The following is a 25,879-nucleotide window of genomic DNA, read 5'->3' as shown; positions in this document are numbered from 1 at the left end:
GCTTCAATTGGAGGCAGAAGCTAACAGATAACAGGGCTGAATCTGGGACAGGCAGTGCCACACACACACACCATTCTTCATTGTTTCTATTCTTGCTGACTGTCTTAGCCGTACCACACACACTCTCTGCCTCAGTTTTTTTTTTTTAATTCTATTTCATTTAGATCAAATATGCTTCGTTGTCAGGCTTTAACACAAAACACCCACCCACACTAAAGCTACAAACGTTATGGTAAAGGAAGTAATTTACATGAATGCACACAATGTTAAGAAACCGTTATGTTGAAGAAATTATACAAACACAATATTATATATTATTATGCATTTACTCTTGTGCTGTGTTCACACCAATGGCAAAGCATATTTGTGCATTGCTCTTATGGTTTGGACAAAGTATTGATTGTGATTATTCATGTACTCGCATGTGACACACGTATAAAATTACTGCATTATACCTGACCAGCAAAAAAAATTGGCGCCATTGTGTGTGTGTGTGCGGGTCCACGAGACCATCCACAGGCACCCAGCTTGGGGAAGTTCACCATCTTCTCAAGTAGATGCATCTGGATAACTGCCGTTTCTAGAGCTACCTGAGGATGACTAGTTGTCAGTTAGATGAACTGCTCGACATGACATGTCGCACAAATTTCCGTGTCTACTGCGTCATAGCATTGCCTTTGATCTTATGGTGGTGTAAATGCACCATAACTAAGTGCATGTATGTTTTCTCACAAAAACAAAATGACTACATTTTAAATCACATTTTAGGAATAAAACTTGCTTCCTATTTGTGTGTGTGTGTGAGTCTGTGTTTTGGTGTGTGTGTGTATGTGTATGTGTGTGTGTGTGTATGTGTGTGTGTGTGTGTTTGTGTGTGTGTGTGTGTGTGTGTGTGTGTGTGTGTGTGTGTGTGTGTGTGTGCATGTATCAGTGTTGCCCTCTGAAGTGGAGCCAACATGTAGGATTTTGTCTGAGCCTGCCATGTTTGCCAGTCGCCCGCACCGTAGTACAAACGCAGCAGCAGCAGGTGAGGAAGATTATATGTATAATGCACAGGGACACCTCCAGCTAATGCATTTGCGCTGTAGGCGAGGTGGGCACGGAAATGCTCTCAGACCTCTCATCTCCCTGTAGCAGACACCTCGCAGGATGTGTCGCCCATGTTTGCTTCCCTGATTCTCCGTCCCAGCCGAACGTGTATCATTTCTCACCTAGACTTCACAGGGGTGTAAGAGGGTGGAGTTAGAACGAGCAACATGGATTTCTTAGAACGTTTTTTTTTTCTCTGTCGGGAATCAATTTATTTGAAGGATTAACGTAATCCAGTGACATTTTGTTGATACGATCCTCAGTCCGACTTGATTGCAGATATCGACAAAAGTGAGTTTACACTGGAAACAAGTGGAATTAGCTTTCCTCAGTCTAAGGTGTTATTAAGAAAGAAAGAAAATATGTGACCAAATACCACCATGGCATCCTTAAAGTATGTTCAATCATCAGAGAAGTAGAGCTTTGGAGCTTTCTTGACCTCTGGAAAAAACAGTTGAAAAGAAAAGATGATTGACGGTTTTCCTCCTCTCAGTAATTCAGCTTCTTTTTATGTGGTTTGTTATGTATGACACCAGAAAACAGTAATTCTATTTACTATGGTTAGCTTTATGTATCTTTTACTTAGGGCTCTAAAATATCAAAGGCAGGCAAACGACATTTTATTACTGCTTGAACGGAGACAGATGGAATTTGTGGCTGAGATTGCGTCCCATAAGTCATAGGAGGAGGAGGCAAGCCTTCATTTCTTTCATGACGCTCATCTCAGCATCACACTGCAAAGAAAGGAAGTTTGTCCAATCTGGTGCCAAACAATCTAAATATTATCTCTTTGGCCTTAATGCAAACTTCTACCACATTGCATTGTAGGTAAAATTGGATCCAACACTCAACAAGTGTCTCCTTCTAATAAATAAACAGTTAAGTAATTTGACAGTGGTTTGATCCCTGTCTCCTCCATTCTGTATTACAAAGTGTCCTAGGACAAACCACAAAACCCCAAATACTATCGTCCACGATTCAGGGCTCTTCTGTAGGTGACACTTGAGAAATATTTGAGCCAGAGTCTTAAAGAGACATATCAAGCATTGTTCATCAAGGACACCGAAATTTATGTGGAAAGATTCCTAAATCAAGAACTCTTTGCCACTCACCCATTCCTGCGAAATAGAGGAGCCAGGGATCGAACCATGGACCTTCTGGTTTGTGGATGACCTGCTTTATCTCCTGATTCCCAGCTGATCCCCGAATGTGATTAAACATTAAATGCAGCTTCTGGTTCTTGGTAGTTTCCAATATTTCAAGCTACGAATATGCCAATCTACCGAAGTGGTTCGATACCCAGGCCGACACAGAACAAGCCAACTAAGCATCATGTCATCAAACTTCTCTTGCTGTGTGGTGGCTCTCATGCAGCTGTGCTCTCCCACGTCTAAATTCTCAACAGGCCACTGCTGAATGAGCTGCCATCACACAAGGCCCTCCCCCTCTCCCAGTGGAAACCAGATCCCAAGCAATTTACATATGTAATTGAGTGGAAACGATTGTGCTGTAGCCGCAGCTGCAGCTATGCATCTGTATGTTTGAGTGTATGGACCCAGACGTCAACTTATTTTGTAGTTTTCCTTCTTAATAAGTTGATTAAATATTTACCGAACTAATTGGAGATCTGGGAATAGTAGAATAAGGCCCTGTAGGTCAAGGAACACAAGTAGTTGAATGCTCACTTAGATTGTAAACAAGGATCCTAACATCTGGGCTGATGATGGATGATGATGAGTAAAGTACATCCAAATAACAACAGGAGGTCAGTCTGTTAAATATAATGTATTTTTCGCTTTGAAATACCTTGTGGGGGTTTGTTTGCAACCCGCTTGATAATCTGACTGCTTATGCTTTTTGGACAGTTCAACTTTTGTGCAAACAGACCAGAAAAACAAACTTGAAGAGTATAAGGTTATTATTGGATATAAGAGAAAATTCATAAAATAAGGCCGAAGTTAAAAGGGGAAATTATATTTGAAAAAGGTCAACCAAGCTATTCAGTAATTTAATCTGATGCACAGAGGCAGAGATATCCTTTTACTTTCCAGTATAGGTCAAACTCCCACAACTGTTCATTTTAGATTTCCCATAATGCAACCCAGCGGCTTCTTTTAATAGACATTTAGACCCACTCTACCTTTTTATTACCTTTTTATTTCAAACTCTAAATGTAGTGAAGGTTTCCTGTTAAAAGATAAGATATCGCTGATGACATAATCACTACTTCTCAAGGTGACTTCATCACCAACCTTCTAATTCAACAAACGTCTGTCTGTCTGTCTGTCTGTTGTCTACATCCTTGGATGAACTATAGCAGTGGTCAGCAACTGGCAGCCTGCGGCCAGTGATATCTGTCCTGCCAGATCATTTTGATAATTATCCTTTCACCATATCGGACTGACACAGACATTCAGTTGCTATTGCCAAGCTCTGTCATGGCAGCAACACTCATTGAATCACTTCTGGTTAAAAATGGCTGTAACTCTTTCTATTGAGCTGAATTTTAAGAGCTTTTACTTTGAAAAAGTGTGAGCTATGGTCTGTAGATTGTGTCGCTTGACAGATTTCAGATAGCCGACATCCAATCTATGAAAACATAACACCACTTAAGTAAATCATTCACAAAAGTATATATTACCACATATGTGAACAGTAGGGAAGCAAATTGTGTTTCATTTGATGAAAAACATTAAATATGAAATCTTTCTTTTGAAATAGCAGGTAGGATGAACACAAAGTTGTCTAACTTCACTCTGCACCATAGACTGTTTATAAAAAGCTCTGCATATACATCATCCAGCACACAAACAATACAAAAGTTACATTATCATTAGCACCAGAGCATTAACACAGGACAAGAGAACACAACATTAACAGTGTTTAGAACGGACACTGCACACTTTTTAATGTGATGTTTGAAGGCATACCCCATCCACCTACAGTGTGTCAGCTGTGTGCTCATGCATGTACATATTTCGGATTCTCCAGGTGTGTCTGACGCTGTGCATGCATGTGCATCATGTACCAGCTTTCTCCATTCTCAAGAGCTTTCATCATCAGCCTCACAAGGCTGCAGCATCAAAGCCCTTCAAGTGTTCAAAGTTGTGACATGCAATATATGGAGATAATGTTCACGTTCTTATCCTCCTGCAGCTCGTGGGCCTTCACAATGTTCACGCTCCGACTGCACGCCAGCACTCACTCCTCCATAAACTATTCTAAGCTGCTAAGTAGATTGGGTTGTTTTATAATAGATTATAGGGCTGATACCTTCTGATGTGTGTCAACACAGCATGGGCTCGTGTGGCTTCAGCGATCCGGCGCCTTTGTCAGACTGGCTGTGATGAAAAGATTATCAGACGTCACACAGATTTGAGATTGCTCTCTGGAAAGACACACTGGTGTTGAAGCGTTTTGCGGATTTAAACAGGCCGAGTTTCGTTTCTATAAGTCCCCTTAATGTGTCATACCCTTCCGGTCTCCAGTAAAGACAAAGGAAGTTTGGGGCCCCCCTTTAACTGCAGTACACTATAGCTTCACTGTGCTTCAAAGCGTGAGTTATTACTCAGGGGGAATCGTTACAGGGGAGCAATGTATCAAAGTATTTTGATTGCCGAGGATTCTATCTTGTACAGGCGAGGATTGTAGCATCTGTTGTCCCTCGCCCACTCCTCATTTCCGATGCTTCCCAAAAAAGTCCAAAGACTTATGTGCGAGTTGGTGACTGGAGCTCATTCTCAACTTTAGAGTGAAGCTATGACACGCTCTCATGCTTACAGTTTGACAAGAGTGCCCCTTGTTGGCAATTCACGTTACTGCATCAGTAGAGACGGATAGTGTATCAGTGACCGTGTCGGTGCTTTAGGATTCCCTCAAACCTGAATCAGACCTGTCAGCTGAAAGAAATCCAGAGGTTAAAATAAGATGACACAGTAAAAGATGAAGACAAGTTATTTCTCTATGTTTATATCTAACAACATTTGAAAGAGAAGCAAATCTTTGGTTGAAATGGTCACATCTTTAAAAGAAAACTGTGAAGGGCGGTTTCAAGTAGACTTGGCATGAAAGGATCAAAAGAATATATGAAAAGGTTGAGTATGTGTGTGCAAGTATAGCTCGTTCATCTGAGCAAATACCTTCTAAAATCGAGTTCGAAGTCAAATTGCTTAAAGGGCTACTTCAGTGACTAGGTGCTGCACATGCGTGACATTGGGGCATTGTGAGATGGACTGAAGAGAGAGCGATCAAAAACACCACAGAGGCAGAGATGTCCTCACTTTTATTCTTTAATCAAGCTCTAAAATGGTCCTTCATTCCCCACAATGCAACTCAGAAGAGACATATTTACATACTCGATCTGGACTAGGTGATGTAGTGGATACTTATTTACCTCAGTTGTCCACAGAAATTTGCTTATTTTGTAGTCTCTGCTTGATTAAAGGTAACCATAATGACATAGCTGTGACATCATCAGAGCAACCTCCTCTCAGTCTCCAGAGCAACAGAAGACATTATATAACTGTTTTCATTCAACTGTCCTGTAAAAGCCAGCCCACAGGTCGTCTCTGCAGCAGCGTATCACAGCACATCTCGTAAAAATGGAAATGGAAAACAAAGGTTACTTTTTCTAATCAACACATACATCATACACAGATTCCTGTGGCTTGAATGAAACAATCCATCTCTGGCATTTCTTGTGTCACTGTGCATTGTCAGTGTTTGACAAGTGATGTGAAGAGTGTGAGCAGTGTGTGTGTGTGTGTGTGGTGATGTGAAGTGTGTGGGCAGCCTGTGTGTGTGTGTGTGTGTCTTTGTGTGTCCTGATGATGTCCAGCTGTCATAACTCAACTAGGTTAAACTGAGGGATGTCCTTCAAATAGAGACATATTGGCAGAGGCAGTCTGACCTGATTGATGGTTCTGCCCACCAGGGACAAAAAGAGAAACCAAAGTGAGACACATGCATTCAAATAAGGGTTTATCTGGCAGAAGCCATATTAATTAATGCGGGGAGAGCGGGGCCTAGGGGATAGAGCGGGGGTTCTGCAACAAGAAGGTTGCCGGTTCGAACCCCACTCTTTCCCATCTGCATGCCTAAGTGTCCTTGAAAAGATACTGAACCCCTAAAATGGCCCCTCATAAATGCTGAGTGTTCTAAAAATGGAAGTCGCTTTGGACAAAAGCGTCAGCTAAATGACATGTAATGTAATGTACCAGATCAGGTTGAGATAAAAGTCTAATATTACAAGAGAGAAACCAACTGATCTGACCAAAGGACATGTACTGCACTATGGTAATTTACCAACAATTTTTTTTTGTAAAATACATTAGATTGGCACTCGTAGAGAGCATGCCTCCACTGTCTTACGCCAAAACCTTTGTCATGTTAAAAAAAAGTGAAAGCTCCAAAATGTTATAGGTTCTTGGAAATGTTTGCCTAATACGGCTAACCAACAAAAACAAAACACTAATGTAAACGTCTCCTTGGTGGAGCTAATAAAAAGGTACCAATGTCTGCCAGAGAGGACCTGCCTCCCCTCCCCTACAGAGTGCAATGATGGGTACCATAAACATCACCAGTAATAAAACAGAATGATACACTGAGTCCAGAGGTTTGAGGATAGAAGGAGCTGCCTCTCGATAAATCACATCACCATAATCTAAAACTGACAGGAATACTGCTTCAATAATCCTCTTTCCTGGAGCCACAGAGAAACTGGCTCTATTTTTAATACAGGAAACCAGTCTTCTCTGGTAGTTTATTTACAAGTTTGTCTATGTGATTGTTTATTTTTTGTCAAAGCCTTTCATCTAGTCTGATGATTACACCGACACCTGTTTGACTACTGGCTCTAGAAACCAAAAGTAAATTTAAATCTGTACGCACCTAGCAGAATATCAAAGGTCGTTTGTAAATTCATAAGAGTTGATTAGTAGTGTCGTATAACATAAAGATAGAGCTAACAGACAGTTAGGATTGAGGCTATGTTATTATTGTAAAAGGAAACAAGACTGTACGCAATATGGAGCCTTGTGGCACACCTTTCATTATCAGCAAGATCTTACATAGTTAATTAACTATGTTGACATATACATAAATAAATGCTCAATTGTCAAAGAGCTTATAATTTCTAAGTCCTTTTGTTGCTCAGTTATCGGCAGCAGTGAATAGGTTAGAAACTCACTTGTGGCTTCAGGAGTGTTTGTTAAATCCCTAAATCCACTGGATAAATATGAGCACCCCTTGAGCAAGGCACTGAATCATGAGCTATCCAGTGGAGCTGATGGGCTTTGAACAGCCCAACACTGTGGGCAGCCCCCAGGTGCAAATACAGACATGCCTGGTCCACATTCACAAAATAAATAATGTTAAGAAAAGAACTATAATTCTCCTCTGTGCCTTTTCTATCCTGCTGTAACACCCTTTGTCCTTGTTGGCCTTCCTCTGGCAGCCAAACAAACAGTGGGCCTTTAATTGACCATGCTGCTCAGGGAAGTGTGTTCAGAACAAGCAAGATTTACACAAACACACACACACACACACACAGCTCTCAAGTAGTGCAACCAGCAAGACGTGAGGCACACTACGCTTGCTGCCTAATTGTAGTCATGATGAGAATACTGAAAAGGATCCGTGTGCACACATGCTCATAATTACAAGCGTGTGTGTCTCACGGAGGAATACAAATTAATTGTATCTATCTTATATGATAGAACATCTAGTTACAGCTTGAGAGTTGAATGTTGGACAATGGTGAACGTTACGCGAGTGAGAGTTAGATGCTGTAGCTTTTAATGATTAAGGACAGTGAAGGCAACTCAGACAAATTAGTTGAGGAATAAAGCCCAAAACACGGACAGCTGCAATGTGTTTTCTGCAGGTCCAACTTTTACAGAACAATGTAAAAGTTGGACGGTTAATGACTGGAAACATAAGAAAAAACATTTTTTCATATCCACACATCTTATACTGTCAACATCAAATTAGAAGATGTGAAATCTTAATCTGCCTGTTTTTTTCAACTTTGTTTTGACCAATTCAAAATATTAATGTCAAAATATTTTTCTCCAACCAACCATCAATCATTAATTTAAAGAAATTGCTGGGATGTAAAGTTCAGTTAGGTGAAGCGATGTTTCACCTCTGAGATAAGCACACAACAATAAAGCCGTTTTTCTCCTAATGCTAGTGTGCTCACTCCCATCAACCAGTGGCTTTTAAAACGATGTTAATCCTGTACCGCTGTCTTGGTCGAATGTTTTTATTTTTCATTTGTGGTTCCATGAGGAGGCGAGGAGGAAACGTTGTATAGAAAAGGAGCGTATTCACATATGTGAATATGTGAATGCACGGGAGTCCAAATGAGAATGAAATATAAAATCATTCCCTATATAATGTCTTTCCAGAGTGCTTTGCACTTTTGTTATTTGTGTGCATACATAAAACACAATTTATGTTTTAAGTCATCTTTATAAGCTGCACTTTCCTTTAACACACTTAATGACTCTTTACTGCTTTGGATCCATAGATTAAAACTTTTGAAATAAGGCAGCCCTCAGCAAGTGCCTTCATTATTTTGCTTGCTGTAAAAACTGTAAAAAAAAAAAGGTTCATTTACTGTAAAAATAATTAGAATAAGCACCACCCTAGTGATAATAGACAACAGCAGCTAGAAGCCCTTATTGGACGGCTTCCCACCTCAAGAACTCCTAATGAATGTGACTGGATCATTAGTTCCTATCGATCAGCCCTATTGGTAGCCTCACTCCTGAGTGTCCAGGACATAAATGTGTTTGGTGGCTTGGCAGGTCCCGCTGTGCCCCGTGTTTAATGCCTTCTCTTTATGAGCTATGAAACTCTGAATAGATAGTCGATACAGTGTTGCCACATTCTAAGCAGCATGCAGGCTTGATAGAAAGTTCCTGTGGCCTGGAGATTGGCCTTGGAGAAATGTGCGTGGCCATGCATGCATTTATATTCATCAGTTTTCTATACGCAGGGGAATGAATGTATGTATTGATATGTGGACAGTGGCTTTGCATGTCCTCAACAGACCCGCTGACGGAGCAACCGATATGCTGCAAGACATTATCCCCTGACCCTTTCACCTCTAACCTCTGTTTTCTTCCCTTCCTCTTCCTCTCTGTCATACAGGTAGTGCTGGTGGGCTCATCAATCAACGAACGGGATCAGATGCTGTTCATCAGCACCGACGAGGGTTCCTCTTTCCAGCGACAGTCCATCGCTTTCACCCCCGACACTATCATCTTCCACCCCAAGGAAGAGGACAAGCTCCTCGCCTACTGCAAGGAGGGCAGGGTGGGTGTCTAAGCACCACAGACACATCACAGCTAATAGTTGATTCTGTAGCTGAGAGAATAAATAAGAAGACGGCACTTATATTACAGCAGCGAAACGCCTCTACAGGCATCGCTACACTGCATTCAATTTCAATTTGCAGAGAAAAACGAACCTTGGAGAAAACTTGATGAGTGATTTACCATGCAACAATATAGTCAATATAGTGGCAAAATTCAAATGCACACACACACAAACACAAACACACCCACACACAATGGAATGTTGGTTTCCATATTTAAAACAAATGTGACGGCAAAGAAAGAAAAGTCTGGATACTTTTAAAGTTTTGATCATCAGATCTGAGGCTATCATCACAACATTCATTACTCTTGTAAGTACAGTAAGTCACAGACAAGCCAAACAATCAGGCCAAATGCTGTGATGCCTTCAACAAAATATTAGGGTTATTATTCCTGTCTTCTTTTAAATTACTCTTCCTAACTTCGGGATTAGATCAAAGTGAGACTAAGGTATTTATAGTGAGCTATAAAAAGACATTCACATAAGGTATAAAATCAATGAATATGATTTTAAAAGAGTAAAATAAACTGAAATAAGTAAAACATGAATACAAAACGTGAAAGAGGACCCCAAGAGTGCGTTCCTTTGCCAAATGTAACACCCTATCTCTCCATATTTAGAGAAAGGTTAATGGCTTCTTCCTTTGCCCCTCCCCAACCCTTCCAATCAGTTTCAGTAAAATCATCTCTGTAGTTTTAGCGTAATCCTGCCAACGCACATACAGACAGAAGAACTGCCATTGCCATTTTAATTTATTTGGAATAATAAAAAAAAAGGAACATGTGTAATGGAAAGACATTGTTAAGGAAGCCACTAAGCTTGAGATGCTAGGTAAGAAAAAGTAAGGAGCTAAAGCTGTAGCTGTTTCACGTCTCAACTCGTCTACTAATAAATTATATTACAAAGAATTGCATTGGATTTATCCAAAATGAGCGTTTGATCCCACCATGCTTTAAAGTGTAAAATAAGATGCTACTGGAAACATTACATAATTTTTTGGAGCTGGAATAGATTGTATCTCTGAATGCTGCGGGGAAATGTATCTAAACTAGTGGAACTGCTGCTCCCAAATGTAAAAGCCTCTCACAGACATACAGGCTTGTACAGCAGTGTAATATTTCTGCTACATAGCTCTCTGTGTCGTACATTGCAGATTTCCATCCGGCCCCCTCTGCTACAAAGTGGAATTAATCGCCTCCATAGTTCTAACATGTCAGTCCTGTCCCAGCAAACACGAAGGTTAAGACATCACATCTTCGTCCTATGTATAACTTATATCCTGCTGCTGCGAGGCACTGAGACGAGACATTCAAGACTGCAACACTGGAGAAGAAAAGCTAATTACACTCACGGGACAGGTTTATTTCAATGTATCATTGAGCATTAATATAAAACAAATTAAACACATGCAGGCCTTTACACTGCATTGACTGTTTTATGAGGCTCCAAACCTGGGAGTCCACCTGCCCTCCAAATATTATCTTAGGTAAAAGAATAAACAAGACTCGTCCTGCCACTAATATAAATGAAGTGAAACAACCTGAGAAGGAAAGGTCACTTTTCAGAACATATCAATAAGAGAAAAACGCCACAGGCTGTTCCAGTTCAGTGGTTAAAATGTCAAATTCAATAATTAACTCATCTCTGTCAGTATTTCACAACTCTGAATTCAAAGATGTGCGCACGCACACACACACACACACACACACACACACACACACACACACACACACACACACACACACACAGACACACACACAGACATACACACACACACTGATTGAAAAGTTTTTCTGTCAAGTGGAATTCGAGATTAAGGGAGAAGGGAGATAAGGGAGATAGAGGTGGGACATTAGGGGCAATAGTTCATAAGTCAGTTTGGCTCAACTCCTCCTCAACTTCAATAATTTACACATAATTAAACAAGAAATTCAATTAGGTTTTAATCTGTTCCATATGGGCAGGCTCAGATGGAGGCAAAGAATCCATTCAAACAGAACAAAAAATCATTTAGCTAGAGGATGATGAGAGGACGCGCAGCAGAACGTGCAAATTAAGAAGGTTTGCGAGGGCAGGGACAGATTTCCATCAAGGTCAGCATGAGATTAGCTTTTATTTTCACAGCCGCAAATGTTCGGTTTGAATGCTCTTTAGAAATGTGTTTGGTCTCATATTTTCTGATCACCCTTAGCAAAGGTGGGGTTGTCATGAGCGAGGATCTGTCAATGGCAGGCATTGAGAACTTGTTTTTGAATGGTTAAGGAGGCTTTGGGAGGTGAAATCCTTTTTCTAGTTTCAGTGTGCTTTTCATACATCAAGGATACGTTTTGTGTAGGAATTAATAGACTTTCCTTTTAATCAATAGCATAAAAGCTTAGATAAAACACACACCACTAAAAATACACGTTCCCTTTCTCTGCTCATGAAATAGCAGACATAAGTACACACTAGCACACAAAATCTGATATGACTTTTAATTCAGCTCAGTTTTAAGTTGGTGAACCATGAAATTCAGTAGCTTGATGGGTGAAAGTTTTTTTTCGAAATACAGAAAAAAAATCTGTATTTGGAAAGGGCACAGAGCGAGAAATAAGACTCGGGTTCAGCTTCATTATTTCATGCTACACTCATTGCGTGTTTTCTAATTGTCTTCTTCTCTCCCTTTTGAATCCAGATCTTTGCTTCGACAGACCTGGGCCGCAAGTGGACATTGCTTCAGGAGCGTGTGACCAAGGACAGAGTCTTCTGGTCAGTGCAACTCTTTGTTCTCATCGTATTGAGCAAAGCATCAGTTCAGGCAGGCTGAGAAGTCAGGCTCAGCTCACCCGACAGCTACAGCAGCTGATCTCAAAGCCGGTGGCTCAAATCACTCCCTTCCATTCATTCAATGGCAAAGCTCAAACAAGGGCACCTTATCTAGGCTTCCTCAGCCTGCCTCCCCCTGCTGCTTCCTCTGCAAACCGTTTTGCATCCCACCTCCACCCCAGCTCCCCCTTTCATACTGTGTTTGATTTACTCAGTGTCATTTCTGTTGTCACTGATGCCTGCTCTGTTCTGTTCCCTGGGGGGTCTTGCTGCTGCTCTCCCTGTATTAATCTTTCCATGAAGTCAAATGGAAGGACAGACAGTTTAGCTCTCTCCGTCTTAGGCTTCCCACGTATGCACAACCCAGAAAAGAGCCATACCACCAAATATAACTTCCTGACTGAACTAGAATTCAGCTCAACGTTTGAAATGTCTACCTTGAGTACTAGAAAGCGGAGGATTTGAATCCCTTTGTTGCAAAGATGTTGCATTTAAAGACCAGGCTCACCAAACAGTGATGTCATTGTGAGCAAGGAAGTTCAAAGTTAAAAAGGAAATAAAACAGAATTTTCTACTGTTACTACTTTTAAAGTACAAACCTGGACTCAGGACACAATGTGTCTTGGTTCACATGAAGACCAAACCTGGCTCTTTCCTACGTGAAAGAAGTAGTTACTTTCTTTACGTAAACTTTAATATTCCAATTTTAAATTTAGAAATATTCCAAGAGATCAAGAGAGAAAATTGAGGACTATGAGGTGGACAGTTGCTGTAAATGTTTTTGTGATGAAGACTCTTGGAACGGCCTGGTAGCAGTGCAGAGATATTCCCAGTGGCCAAAGGCATAATGCTTTGGGTTCTCTGTCCAATCCATTCTTAACAAGATATCTCAATAATACCTTAAGCTAATTCTCTCAAATTTGTTATAAATGTTTAGAGGACTCAAGGATAAACTGATTGGATTTTGGTGGTCAAAGTCACATGACCTCCTGTTCTTCTGAACATGATATCTGAAGATATCAATCCACTCGTCTAACTAAGGAGGTAAATTAGTTTAAATAGGGTTACAAAAAAAAGTTAAAACTCTCACTTCTCATTGTTGATTCGTCAGAGGAACTTCTGATACCTGTTTTTCCCAAGGAGCACCAAATATGGTGGTCGGTAGGTGTGGGAGTTTATTTTGCGAATTTGTATTTATTTATTAGATTTAAATGCTTTTGCAGGAAGTTTATTTTGATCAAGCTGTGCCAGACATTGAGTTGAGCTCCTGCAGTGGTAATGGGTCTATTTTTGTTTTACTGATCCCATAATGCTATTTACACAATATTGCTCAAACAATAAAACTATATTGATGTCTATATAAATCAACTTTATGTGGAACATTAAATTTAAAAACTCAAACTCACTTCCAATTTTTCTTAAACTAGAAATTTGAATTGGATTTTTGTCGTAGGCACTGGAGTTAATGCAGCAGAACCATTTTATGGAATCTCTTGACAAAGTGCCCACAGCAGGCAGAGCTATATATCTTTTCCCCACGTGTGTAATATTTCACAGCTTGAGCGATCTCTTCCAATCCTTCTTCTCCTCGCTCTCACCTTCATGGTATCTTGTATCAGGATTCTCTCCCTCTTATCACCTTCCTTCCATTCTCCTCTAACACTGTCTCAACTCTCCTCCCTGTCCAGTATGCATTGGTGTAAAAACAATGCATTCTAATGTGGTGGATTTAAATGCCATAAGGTACACACCCTCATCTTCTAAAGGTCAGGAAGGCATTGCAAGCCCCTGTTGGTTTGTTTCCTCTCACTGTTGATAGTAAATGAGCTGCTCCGCACGCCAAAACACCTCTGATTAATACAACCAACTGTAATGCAAAAATCATGCAAACATTGCAGCGTGAAAATGTAGAAGTCGAGGAGGAAAAAAGTAGAGTGTGAGGAAGGAGAGAGGGACTAAAGTACTTACTTCTTTAAGCTAGAGTTTCATTCTCTATCAGATTTAGGATCTGAATGTCCAACCTGAACTTTTTGACCTTACATCAGCAGCGATGCAAATAAACTGTACAAAATAGCAAATAATTGTAAGGCTAACTTGCAACATGCCTGAAGATTCACATAAAGCAAAAAAATTGAAACAAAGCCATTGCTGAGTTAGATAAACAACGTTTGGGCTCCGTACTTAAAACTGAACGGAACTTTATCATGAACAACAGATCAAATAGGTGTTAGGTGTTCATTATTTCGCTTATACATGCAGACCCACAATGAATTATCACCATCTCAGCAGTTTCCCTGGTTGTAAAACCAAGAATTTCTGTTTGTTTTTAAACAACCTACTGCACATTATTTGTTTCCCCAGCACTAAAATGCCGACAGATAAAGTTAAGGATAAGTTTTGAAAGAGTTAGAATTAAAAAAGAGTAAATATTGGTCATAGATTCATCAAGACTAGTGATTAATAGTATTTGCAAACCAAGTTAGTAGTAGAAGTAGAACATCAAAAGATTATTTCACAATATATATTTAATCTAGCTCCTCTGAAACTAAACAACTGTTTTATTTTATTTGGCTTGGACTCAACTGCCTGCAGCAATCTTACACAGGTGTTCAGATCTGACAAAAAAAAGGACAAAAGAGCCTGTGCATGCATGTGCTATAAATACGTGTAGCCAGAAGGAGAATGAGTTAGTGAGTCATTGTTGGCTGTATAGCCTTTGCCTTGCCTGTGGCCTAACAGTCATAAAAGGCGACAAGAGAACAGGAGTCTGGCAGCCAGCGCGTATAAATCACATAACAACACATCACGTTGAAGCCAATCTGCCATTGGGGTGGTCTGGCATATTGTGTTCCAGTTTACCTTGTTTTGTGAGCCCGGGCTGTAAACCTTTTTGGTTGTCACCCTGAATAAAAAGTAACAGCAGTTTTGAAATTGAACCGGCCTCTCACAGGGTGACAACTGGCAACAGAGGCACACGTCTGAGGAGAGGCGATAAAAGTGAAATGCTGTGTAAAGCATACGGATAAAGGAGCAATAGCAACGCAGTGAAACCCGAGCTGGGATGAAACTGAATTCCGGCCCGGGGAGGATGTCTTTGCAGCATGCCGCACCTCCTCCACCTTGTCCTCTGAAGCAATTCACCTTTCTTTATTTACCACCTCATGTCTCTCTATCACTCGTGTCTGTTGTTCATTTCATTCCCCCTGCCTCCCTTTTCAGCCCTCGCAGTCTGTCTACTTGTTTATCCCTGACCAAAGAAGGAGGAAATCCCTCACTCTTACTGAGATGAAGCTCGGGCTGAACCAAAACGTTAGTGGAATGAATAAATGATGTAGTGCCGGCGCAGAGAAAGCTTTCACCTTCAGTCTTGGGTATTTGCATTTCAAGCATGCAGCTGACACTTTTATCCAGAGTCACATGAGTGAGAAGGCTCAGGTTCAAAGCCTCAGTCAAGGACACTTGAGCAGGAAACATGGACCTGTTGGTGATGAGCATTCAAACCGTTAACCTGAGGAAAGATGAGGAGTCGGTTCTCCTTGCCTTTCATAAGTAGGATTGTGGTCATTACCTACTGATCACCTGTGGTTGTACAAACACTTACAATACCAAGTCAACTTTTACATTAGTCTTATATGTGTTTAGGTGTTTATTTAGGTGTTAAAGGCAAAATACTGATCACAACACCTGATTCCCAAACAGTATCATACCACATCTCAAAGTTTGACAAATATCACAACTGTTTAAAGTTGTCAATATCTTTCAGCTGTCATCACTTTGTAACAGTGTAGGAATAACTAAGTATGTTAAGTTGAAGTTTGGAAGCCTTTAAACTGTTGAAAGAGAATGGGAAGTTACTTTTACAAAAACTATTTTATATATGCTCCTCTAGAAGCCACAGGTCTGGATCATATTGACCGCGTTTAAAGAATAACAAAATTTAGTCAAGATATCAATCCTGATGTGTCAGCTACAATCTGATCACTTAGTGCTACGTTACATTTACCACAGAGCAAACATGACTTACCTATTTGGCATGCAGCATTTTTTTTATGATAAAAAGAGTCCAAAGAGTCGAAAATCACTACAATACGGTTAAATTCAAGAAGAAAACCGCTGGAAGGTTGTTCAGTCTCTTTTACCTTTGCCTTTTTGTCCGTTTTCAAATATTTTTTTGTTCCATATCAAATGATGATTTGTCAATATTCATCTCACACCTGGTCGCCTGGTTTCAGACTGAAAACCTTTAATAAAGATTTTCTGAAACATCAATAGAAAGAGAGAATAAATGGGAAATTTACTTTCAGAACTAGAAGTGGATGGTCACTGGAACATGTTAATTGTGTAACATCTCTTATTTGCACTCCAGTGCCGATGTAAATGGTAAATCTGACAGTAAAGGTGACCCATTGAAATCAGAGCTCTTGACCATCAGGGATTGACTTTAGTTTTTCTCTGACACTGTAGTAACTAAACCAATAAAACGTCCCTGGAGGTCAAATGAACTTGTCATGCCATCGTCCGGTTGAAGTGAGATGAAGCGCTGTAAAATTCGAATATGAGCTGGCTTTTATAGCGTCATTGATGGAGCAGTAAATCAGCAAACACTCACATGTGTTGCTTGAAGTTCTTGAATAAGATGGATATGTAAGCTAACGGATCATTCTGACCAACTGAGGAAGACTGAGTCATCGACCTGCATCATGAGCAGCCGATCCTTGAGCATTTCCACTGATCCAGCCCCCCTCCTCCGTTCCTCCTCTTCCTCCCTCGTCCCTCCTCGGCCTGATAATTGCTCATAAAGTCTTTTTATAGGCAAAGTAATGAGGTTTTAAATCTCCACTCTATCTTTACTGGGCCGGGGAAATTTCACCAACTGCACTACACAGCCCTAATCAGATGAACTACTTAGTTTACTACTCACTGAAGGGCACACAGAGCGAGCCATGTCAGCCTGTAGACCATGTCAGTGTGGTTCTAAGACAGAATAAGGTTATAGACATTTTGGGAGGTTTTCAGGCATGCTTGGCCTGGCTGAGTACATCAGAGTGCACTTTCCTAAAAGAGCTGAGCTGGGCATATTTACAGAGCTTTCTATTTCAAACAGGATCAAAAGATACAGCACATATACACTGAACTGGGATCTATGATTCAATCACTGTGCATTTGAACAATGTTTGTTTTATTTCTTCAAATAAATCCAGTGTTTTAAAGTATAATATTCAAATTTATGTCACAAATGGACCTTTAATTAAGTTGAAATAATGACATTCTACTTTATGCCATCTTCCTGATATGGGCTGAAGGTGGTGCTATGTTGTTTTGGTCTAATTTCTGATGGGATGCACTGTAACTGATCATGTAACAACCCTCTGTGTTCCAGGTCTGTATCTGGTGTGGATGTGGACCCTGATCTGGTGCACATGGAAATGCAAGATACAAGTGGAGGTACAGTGATGTTCCTGTTCATTTATCTCCCGACACTGTTTGGCCCGAAGTCACCCTAGCAAAGAAAAATCTATTAACTCAAATGGATTCATTCTCAGGTAAACTGATGGGAAACAGTTTGAAACCTTGCTGGGAAAGTGCTTCAAGGGTCTGTAACGGCCAGACAGAAGTTACAATTTAATAAAGACATTAATGATATGTTGTTTTTTGAGAGTACCTAGTCAATTAATCAATGTTGTTAATAATATGGTTAACTTACTCCTGCAAATATTTCACCATAAAAAAAACAAATTAGTGGATTCAGTCAACATAAATGCTGGAGTTATTTTGTTTTGAAACGGTAGGCTACAGGAAGTGTTCAATAGATGCACTATATAGTTATAGTTTATAGACATATATTAGTATACAGTACCACTTTAAAGGCTAAATGAGGATTCCAGGCCTGCTTCGTCAGATCAGTTCTGGAGAAAATAATCACTTCTCTGCCTGACTGTTTGTTGAGCAGAATTATAACGTGCTCTCTGCCATCAAGGGAGCAATAGTTTTAACAATGCCTGCAGCATGAATGGGTGACCTTGCAGTTGGTTGAGCTGTGATGTTTGTGTGTGGCGGTCAATGGGGAATAAATGGATAAGTTAAGAAGGGGAAGGTCAGGGGCCCCCCGGGGGGGCAACGGCAGCGGATCTGGATTATCATATCAGCTGAGTGACAGACAGGCAGGTCAGTGCCTAACTCGTTACAGAGGGCCAACAGGGTAATAGAAGTAATAAGTGTATTTGAGATTGTGGTTGTAGTGCGTGTGTGCGTGTGTGTGGTTGTAGTGTGTGTGTGTGTGTGTTTGTGGACTTTACCGCCTATGGGTGTCCCAACCCACTCCCCCCGACTCTAAATAAACCTGAGTAGACAGAGTCAGAGAGTGATGACAGAGAGTGAAGGACATGTTTTTTATATTTGCAGTATCGTTCTCTATCCCTCTATAATACTCCCCTCTACTAAAAAAAATACCAACACTTCTTGAATCCCTCAAGATGACACTCACCAGTCTTTTAACCCACACACACAGAGGGATGCTGCCTGCAATGTGAAAGCTGTCAGCCCGAACAAGGCCGCCTGTGTTTGCTGAGGGTGAAAAGTAGAGGCTGTCTGCCTGGGCCAGCTGCCCAGGCTTGAGAGCTCTTCCTGGGGCTAGGCAGCGCCACATGGTCCACCCCGCACTCCATCTCTCCCTCCCTCACATTCTCTTCCCTTTTCCCTCTCCCCGCGTCTGCACCCAGATAGATAGATAGTCGAGCGGGGCTGGCGCGATCAGGCATGCCAAACCAATCTGTTCGCCCCGTGCACCCCCCCAGCACCCCACCCTCCTCCCCTCACATGCGGCACGGCCAAGGTTAAACGGCGGCGTGCTACATAGACGGACACAAAGTTGTGGAAGTCGCTGCAGAGGCGTCTAGCCATGCCCATGCCTTTTGGGGGGTGGAAGTGGGGACCGCTTGCTGACGAGTGAGACAGGGACTCCAGAGAAACAGGGGGGGGGCGGTGGTCGATTGATGGATGAGCCATGTGCACAGGGAGGCTGGCAGGGAGTGTGTCTGTGTGTGTGTGTCATTAGGGAGATTGATGTGCAGGAAAGCCAAGCGCACCTTGTTCATGCGCTGATACACAAAGGCATGCAAGCGTTCACACACTTTGAGGCCTGTAGACAGACAGACCAGGATTTACATGTGTGCACAAACACTCCCACACACAGTACACACTCTTCAGTTCTCCCATTAATGTGCAAATTTAAATGATAGGTGTCATGCTGTCAAATTAATGTCATAAATTATTCAAGACTTCACTCTTCTTTATTTTTAAAATCACTATTTATCCACTCTTAGTTTTCCTTGTCATAATATCTCGGCTTCACAGGAAACGTTGTGTGTTTGTGTGTGCATGTGTGTGTCTGTCTGTGTGTGTGTGTGTGGGGACAGCAAGTGGCATGAAGATGTATCTGTGCCACGAGCTGGAACTGAACACATAGTCCAATATAATAGTTTTTTAATGAGTTCTCAGCCCTATGCTGCTTTGATTAAATGTCCAGGTTTTTCAATAAATTAGACAGTCCATTTGTTGGACCAGACACCTCATGAACAAAGACGACAAAGAGAGGAAGAGGAGTGCAGATCCAATGAAGAGGAAGGACTCATTGGAGTGATGTGGACTTCATGTCGATTTGGGTTCATTGTGTTTGATTATGTTCTCCGGTGCTTTTATTCCAATGAGGAACAAGGGTTGTCGCACATATTTAAAGGTGCCAGTGTAAATCCTGCTGTTGGTTAACACCAACACACAAAGATAGGTAACAAATTAATGTAAAAAATCGGATCGATAATTGGAGAAACGTGACGACAATGCCTCTGTCCATTAGGTGCAAGGTGAAAATATTGTTATTTGTTGACGTGTTCAGCTTCATGCTGGGCGAGGAATCCCTCATATGTGACTCTCTCTGAGGTCTCTTTGTTTTTTCCTTGGTAGTTTTTCCTCACTCATGTTGAGGGTGAAGGGGAGAGGACGTTTTACCTTGTTAAGCCCCATGATGCAAATTGTGATATGTGAATATGGGCCATAAACTTTGATTCATTCAATGAACCATTACTCCCTTTGTGTCAAACGACCGAGAATTGGTTCGTAAACCAGGGGTGGATCCAGGGGTGGGGCCAGTGGGCATTGGCTTCAGCTGAATCATGGACCCCTGAGGTGAACTGAATTTATTTCAATCAGAAGAGACTTGATTTAACAATGTTTATTTGACAACTGCACACAGTAATGTGAATGTTTAAGTCTTTGGCATTTTAGACCCTGTGTGAGGACATCAGGTTCAGGGGTTAAACCCAAGAGCAGAACAGGAATAAAAGCTAAAGAGCGAACAGTAAAACAAGTAATTACTTAAATGTGAATCTCACTGAATCAGGTATTATGCATTGATGTTAGACATCTAATTGAACCCTCTGTGTAAATGATGGACCCTTATGGCCCCTTATGTAGAACAATTCTACATCCACCATTGGAAAGAGAAGTAGTTACAAAATTAGTGTTTGTCTAAACAGCCTTTATTCACAGCTTGCCGTACTTTGTTTGTTCAACCTTGTCCTTATATAAAGTTAAGGTACTTATATCTTCTACCTTATACCTGAATTGCTGTGGCAGTGAATCAAGGGAGCTACATCTCTGTAATCCCATCACTATGATCATTGGCTCCTGATCCTACGACAGGAAGCTGCGGGCCCAGGTTAGAGGTCTGCAGTTGGGTCGGATTTTGGCAGCTACCATCAAAAAGTTCCTCATGTTTACAATCTGCTTGGCTGACTGCCTTGAAATTGAAGGGAATGGATGAACCGTTTCCATTTGCTGGCCTGTCGTGCCCACTGGCTAACATGGCGACTTACACTTAAAATCTCATAATCTAATGATCAGATTTCCATGAAATTTGCTGATCATCCCCGGAGGCTGAAAGCTCTCTGAGGTTTGGTGTTTGTGTGATGGAAGACCACTGCCACATCTCTCTATCGTTACAATAACTTTTCAAAAGATTTATGACAAAGTCAATGTGGTAGACGTCTGATCTGCTGAGGATGTTGCTAAGCTTTTAAGTCGTATCTGTTGATCGTAGCTTCATGGTGACGATCACGTTCATAGTCTGCAGGTTTTGGATGTAGTCAGAAACAATTGGGTATGGGCACCCTGTGTTAGTTATGCTATCATAACTCACAGCTGAACAAACAGCGTGCGTGTGTGTGTGTGCGTGTGTGTGTGTGTGTTCCCTCTATTGCCAGCTTGTCACCTCTGGGGGAAAAATAACGGCTGAATTTCAGCAGCCAGTGTTGCTGATGCAGCTGCTGGTTGAAATTCAACACTGACTGAGCTTTGCAACAGGCGCTAACCTCTCAGTGTGTCTCTGAGGATAATCCCTTCGGGCCATGTGGTTGCGAGTACTGCTTTAAGTCTATGGGGAAGCTGTCATATTTCATTGGAAAATGATGTCTCAATTTATTCTATTTGCCTCATTTGTCTCGACTGTTTGTCCTCCATAGTTTCTCCCTCGTTTCTGTCTCTGTTGGTCTATTGGCCTGTTTATATTTAATGCACTTTTTTGCTGATACTTTACTCTCTCACATTGTCTCCACTAAGCTTACACGACCACATACAGTCATTACCAGGCCATAGTTTGGTTTGTTTTCTAAAATATAAGAATATGTATATTTTTATTACTGAAGCTATACTAGGGTGAGGTTTAAAAGGCTGTTAAAATTCCAAATATATGTGGCAAAAATATCAACTGGAATGTGAATATATATCTGAACATATTCCTCATCAAATAATTGCAAATACTCAATTTGTCTGATTTTATTTTTATCAAGATCCAGGAAGCATTTTCTGAGAAATCATGTAAAATGTTGAAAATAACCCTATTTTGCAATTTATATTTATAATTGTTTGTTATTTAGCAATATTATACAAAACTCAGTGGAAGGATGTGGTATGGGTCAGCGCAAAACCCTTTACATTTTTGTGGATTCAAAGCAGGGGGAAGATCCAGAAATTTTGTTTTTATTAGTTTCTAGTCTTGATGATTTCGCAGAAAATAATTCATGGATCTTGATCATGTTTAGGGGACTGATATATTTATGAGTGTGTTTACCAGCTATCTGGTGCAGATCCAAATAAATATCTGGATCACTGAATTTAAAAGTGGTTTCGTAAGGGGACTGTTGGGCCTTGGGGAGCAATGTGCTGTAACTGTAACTTACATATTCTATTATTACTGGCAACATCAAAACAATTGTCACTGCCGCTCCCTTCGTCTCTGTAAGACTTTTTCTCATGTATGAATAGTTTACACATTGATACACCTCATTATTTATTTAGACACTGTCTTTTTCTCATGAATGTTGTAAATATTGTTATTCTGTTGATGTTTTTCCTTACACACGGCATCTATTGCACTTCTGTCAGTCCTGGGGAAGAGACCTCTCCCATGTGGCTCTCTCTGGGTTGTTTTCCAGTGAAGATTTGTGTCGGTGTTGTTTTTTTTCACTCTTGTTGTGAGTCAAAGGCAGTGGGTGTTGCCCTATGAGGCAAATTGTGTTGTATAAAATTAGATTAATGAATTGTCTCCCTGTCTGTCCCTTTGTGTCCCTGCAGGTTACCTGTACGTCACATGTCTCATCCAGAACTGCTCAGACAAGATGGTGACGGCTCAGTTCCTTGGCAAAATCGACCACAATTCGCTGTTGGTGCAGGACGACTACATATTTGTCAAGGTAAAAACATCAAGTTTCTTACATGCTAATGTGTTAGGTAAGCAGCAGATGCTGCCTTCTTAGAGCTTAAATAAGCTGCTTCATTAACTGTGCAATCAATTCCAGGAATCGGTGAACCGGTGTAAAAACTCTTAAATATGAAGAGCATGTCCACCTAAGCTGACACCTCAACGTGAACAGAAGAGTGAAGTTTCGTCCCCGTTACATTTGCGTATGCGTCACCGGGCCCTCAAGAGTGAGGGGGGGAATGAAAAATTTGCTTCTGTTTTTTTTGGCAAAAGCAGCATGGCTTTGTACCACCATATATTATATATAAATATATATATATACATATATACATATTATTAGATGACTGATGCTTTTGGAAAGCCTGGTCATTTTAATGTGTTGATATGAGGGGGCTGGGGGTGGAACCTGGACCCCTTTGCACTTATCACTTGTTGAACCACAGTAGAAATATGCAGCATTAGAGCAAAGTAAGCACTGGCACACACACTCACTTAATTTCATCCCACTTCAGCAGCCATTATTTCGAAAGTGATCCCTTTTTTGAAAACGTAGTTTGTCGAGCCTGCTGCTGGGGCTCTTACTTTTAAGAAAAATACTTTTCATTGTTTTATCACTTTTTCATCACAGTTCAGCACAAAAAAAGCAGCAGTCTGCAGCTTTCAATAGCAGGTGAGGATTGTAATCGCAGCACAATCTGAACTTCAACAATACTGATTCAGAGAGGAAACAAACACAACTCTCTTCTCACAAAAGGCCTAAATAGAAGTGCAGAATACAATGCTCTTTTGTAAACTTTAGTGCCGCTCATCAAGCCAAATGGCGACAGGGAATGTGTTTCACAGAAAGAGGTGTGCCAGTGTCTGAGCCAGCCCGTCACCAGGGATTGGAAATGTTCGGCACCGGTTTAAGTGATCTCTTTCCTCCGCTGAAAAACACAGCCTCAGCTGTTTAGGTATTCTGGTTCAGCGCCTCAAAAGCTTTCTGGTCGGCTCTCTCTGCAGGCGATGGGGGGGAGGGGAAGCATGATTCTGCCTTTTATTCAGCCTTTTACACACAGGTCCCAAGTTGTGAGGTGATGTCAGGGTGCAGCACAGAGGAGGCTTTGCATTGAACTTTCCGCCTGATGTAACTCACCGACAACGGATGGTGAACTCTCCTCCTCCAATTCGCTGGAAAGCTTTCTCCTCTGTCTGCAGGGAATGTCTTCAGTCGCCACAGTCTCTTGTTTGCTGGAGCTCGGTGGCACAGACTCCACGGTCGATTTTAATTTCATGTTGAGTTTGAAAATCTGTTTCCTTCAGACTGACATAAACAAGGACCTAAAAAGTCCTGAAAAATGTGATTGATAGAACTTATTTTCCCGGTCTTGTTACTTTTGTTGTGTCATCTCCAGCTTACAAAAACTGATGAGCAGTTTTCTCTGTGTGTGGACAATTAAAAGATCAAACTTGGTCAATATTGAAAGTTATTTTTAGTCGTAGGCGCACAATGAATCCACAATTTGTTTTGAAAAGCAGGGGGAAAAAATTGTATTGATCAAGCATCTGTTACACAGAGGTAAATTCAAGGTGCTGTAAAGTTTTGGTAATTTTCCCCTATTAGACAACATGGTAATTTGTGAATATGGTCTATGCAAAAAAAATTGATCGATAAGAGGAAACATTTGTACTTTTGGGTGGTCTCCACATTGTTTCTTGAATTTTTATTTTTTATTTTATTTTCTCTCCCTATCCCCAGGTGACCACAGGGAATCGTACCAAGCACTATGTGTCCTATCGGCGCAACGAGTTTGTCCAGATGAGGTTTCCCAAGTACGCCCTGCCCAAGGTAAGGCCGGCTTACTGTAGACATGTTAATGCTTCCAGAAAAAGAAGCTTGCATTAATTCCCTGTCATGTTTTTGATTAAGACTGATCGTGATGAAGAAGGTCCATTTATGATCTTTTCAAAGCAGAGTTTTGTCTCAGTCATATTTTAATGTTTAACTCTCATTAGAAAACACCACATATCATCAGCAGCTTAAAATACCTGTGCCATAGACTGTATATCTCCACTTTGACTGAAAAAGCCAAAGCTAAAATATCTGGGAAATGGGTGCTGCATTCGTCGTCCACAAGTCACAGTTGTTAAGGTTAAATTTCCTTTTGGTGCTTCAGCGTAGTGCCTTACTTCAGCTGAACTCTGGAACATAGTTTTATACAGAGGGAGGACTGTGGGTTTTGTTTTCTATTATTCATTGCACATTTGAGTCACTTCAAGTCAAAGGCTCCCTTTGCTGCCAGCATTGAAAGGGGGACCTATTACAGCTGGGTTCAAAGCTATGGCTGTACATACAGGCCTGTGAGCAGTATGCAGACGTGCATGCCATGAAAAATGCATTGCCATAAAAGGTTAGAGGACATAAATACGTTTCAATTATTATCTTATGAAGATATGGAGGTGCACTTGGAGAATGTTGACATCCACCAAGACTGATTAGCCAATTAATCACCATATTGGATATTTAGATTAGAAACCCACATGTGGATCAACAAATTTCACCTGTTCAGTGATATAAGCACTCCACTCATAACGATCACTGCATTATGTTTTTTGAGAAATTCACAAAAAGTTTACCAAGTTCCACCAAGTTTAAAGACAATAGTTTTTGTATATTTTGCGTAATCCTGCGGAATCTTAACTAAAGAGGTATTATTCTAGCATTTTAAACACCCCTCACAAACAGTAGATGAGCGTCGGTGTCTAAAAATATAACCAGAGAGAAATTTTAAAGGCAATTGGGTATTTTTCCCATTAAGACACTCCTGTCCTCAATAAGGATTCAAACCATCACCTCCACATGTTCTC

At 40.9% G+C, this 25,879-nt stretch overlaps 1 protein-coding gene across 3 annotated transcripts in view; it reads left to right on the top strand.

Moving 5' to 3' along the window:
* sorcs2 (sortilin-related VPS10 domain containing receptor 2) overlaps positions 1-25,879 on the top strand; it is a 270,183-nt gene that overhangs the window by 207,523 nt on the left and 36,781 nt on the right. For all 3 annotated transcript variants that reach the window (XM_062384316.1, XM_062384315.1, XM_062384314.1), the window contains exons 4-8: positions 9,247-9,411; positions 12,149-12,222; positions 17,660-17,724; positions 22,906-23,024; positions 24,771-24,860. In XM_062384316.1, the coding sequence (XP_062240300.1) occupies positions 9,247-9,411; positions 12,149-12,222; positions 17,660-17,724; positions 22,906-23,024; positions 24,771-24,860 (513 nt within the window). The remainder of the gene's footprint in view (positions 1-9,246; positions 9,412-12,148; positions 12,223-17,659; positions 17,725-22,905; positions 23,025-24,770; positions 24,861-25,879) is intronic.

The sequence above is a fragment of the Platichthys flesus genome, chromosome 24 (genome assembly GCF_949316205.1).
Source record: "Platichthys flesus chromosome 24, fPlaFle2.1, whole genome shotgun sequence".
NCBI lineage: Eukaryota > Metazoa > Chordata > Actinopteri > Pleuronectiformes > Pleuronectidae > Platichthys > Platichthys flesus.
Note: the sequence above shows the minus strand (reverse complement) of the source record. Positions and strands in the feature narration are given on the sequence as shown.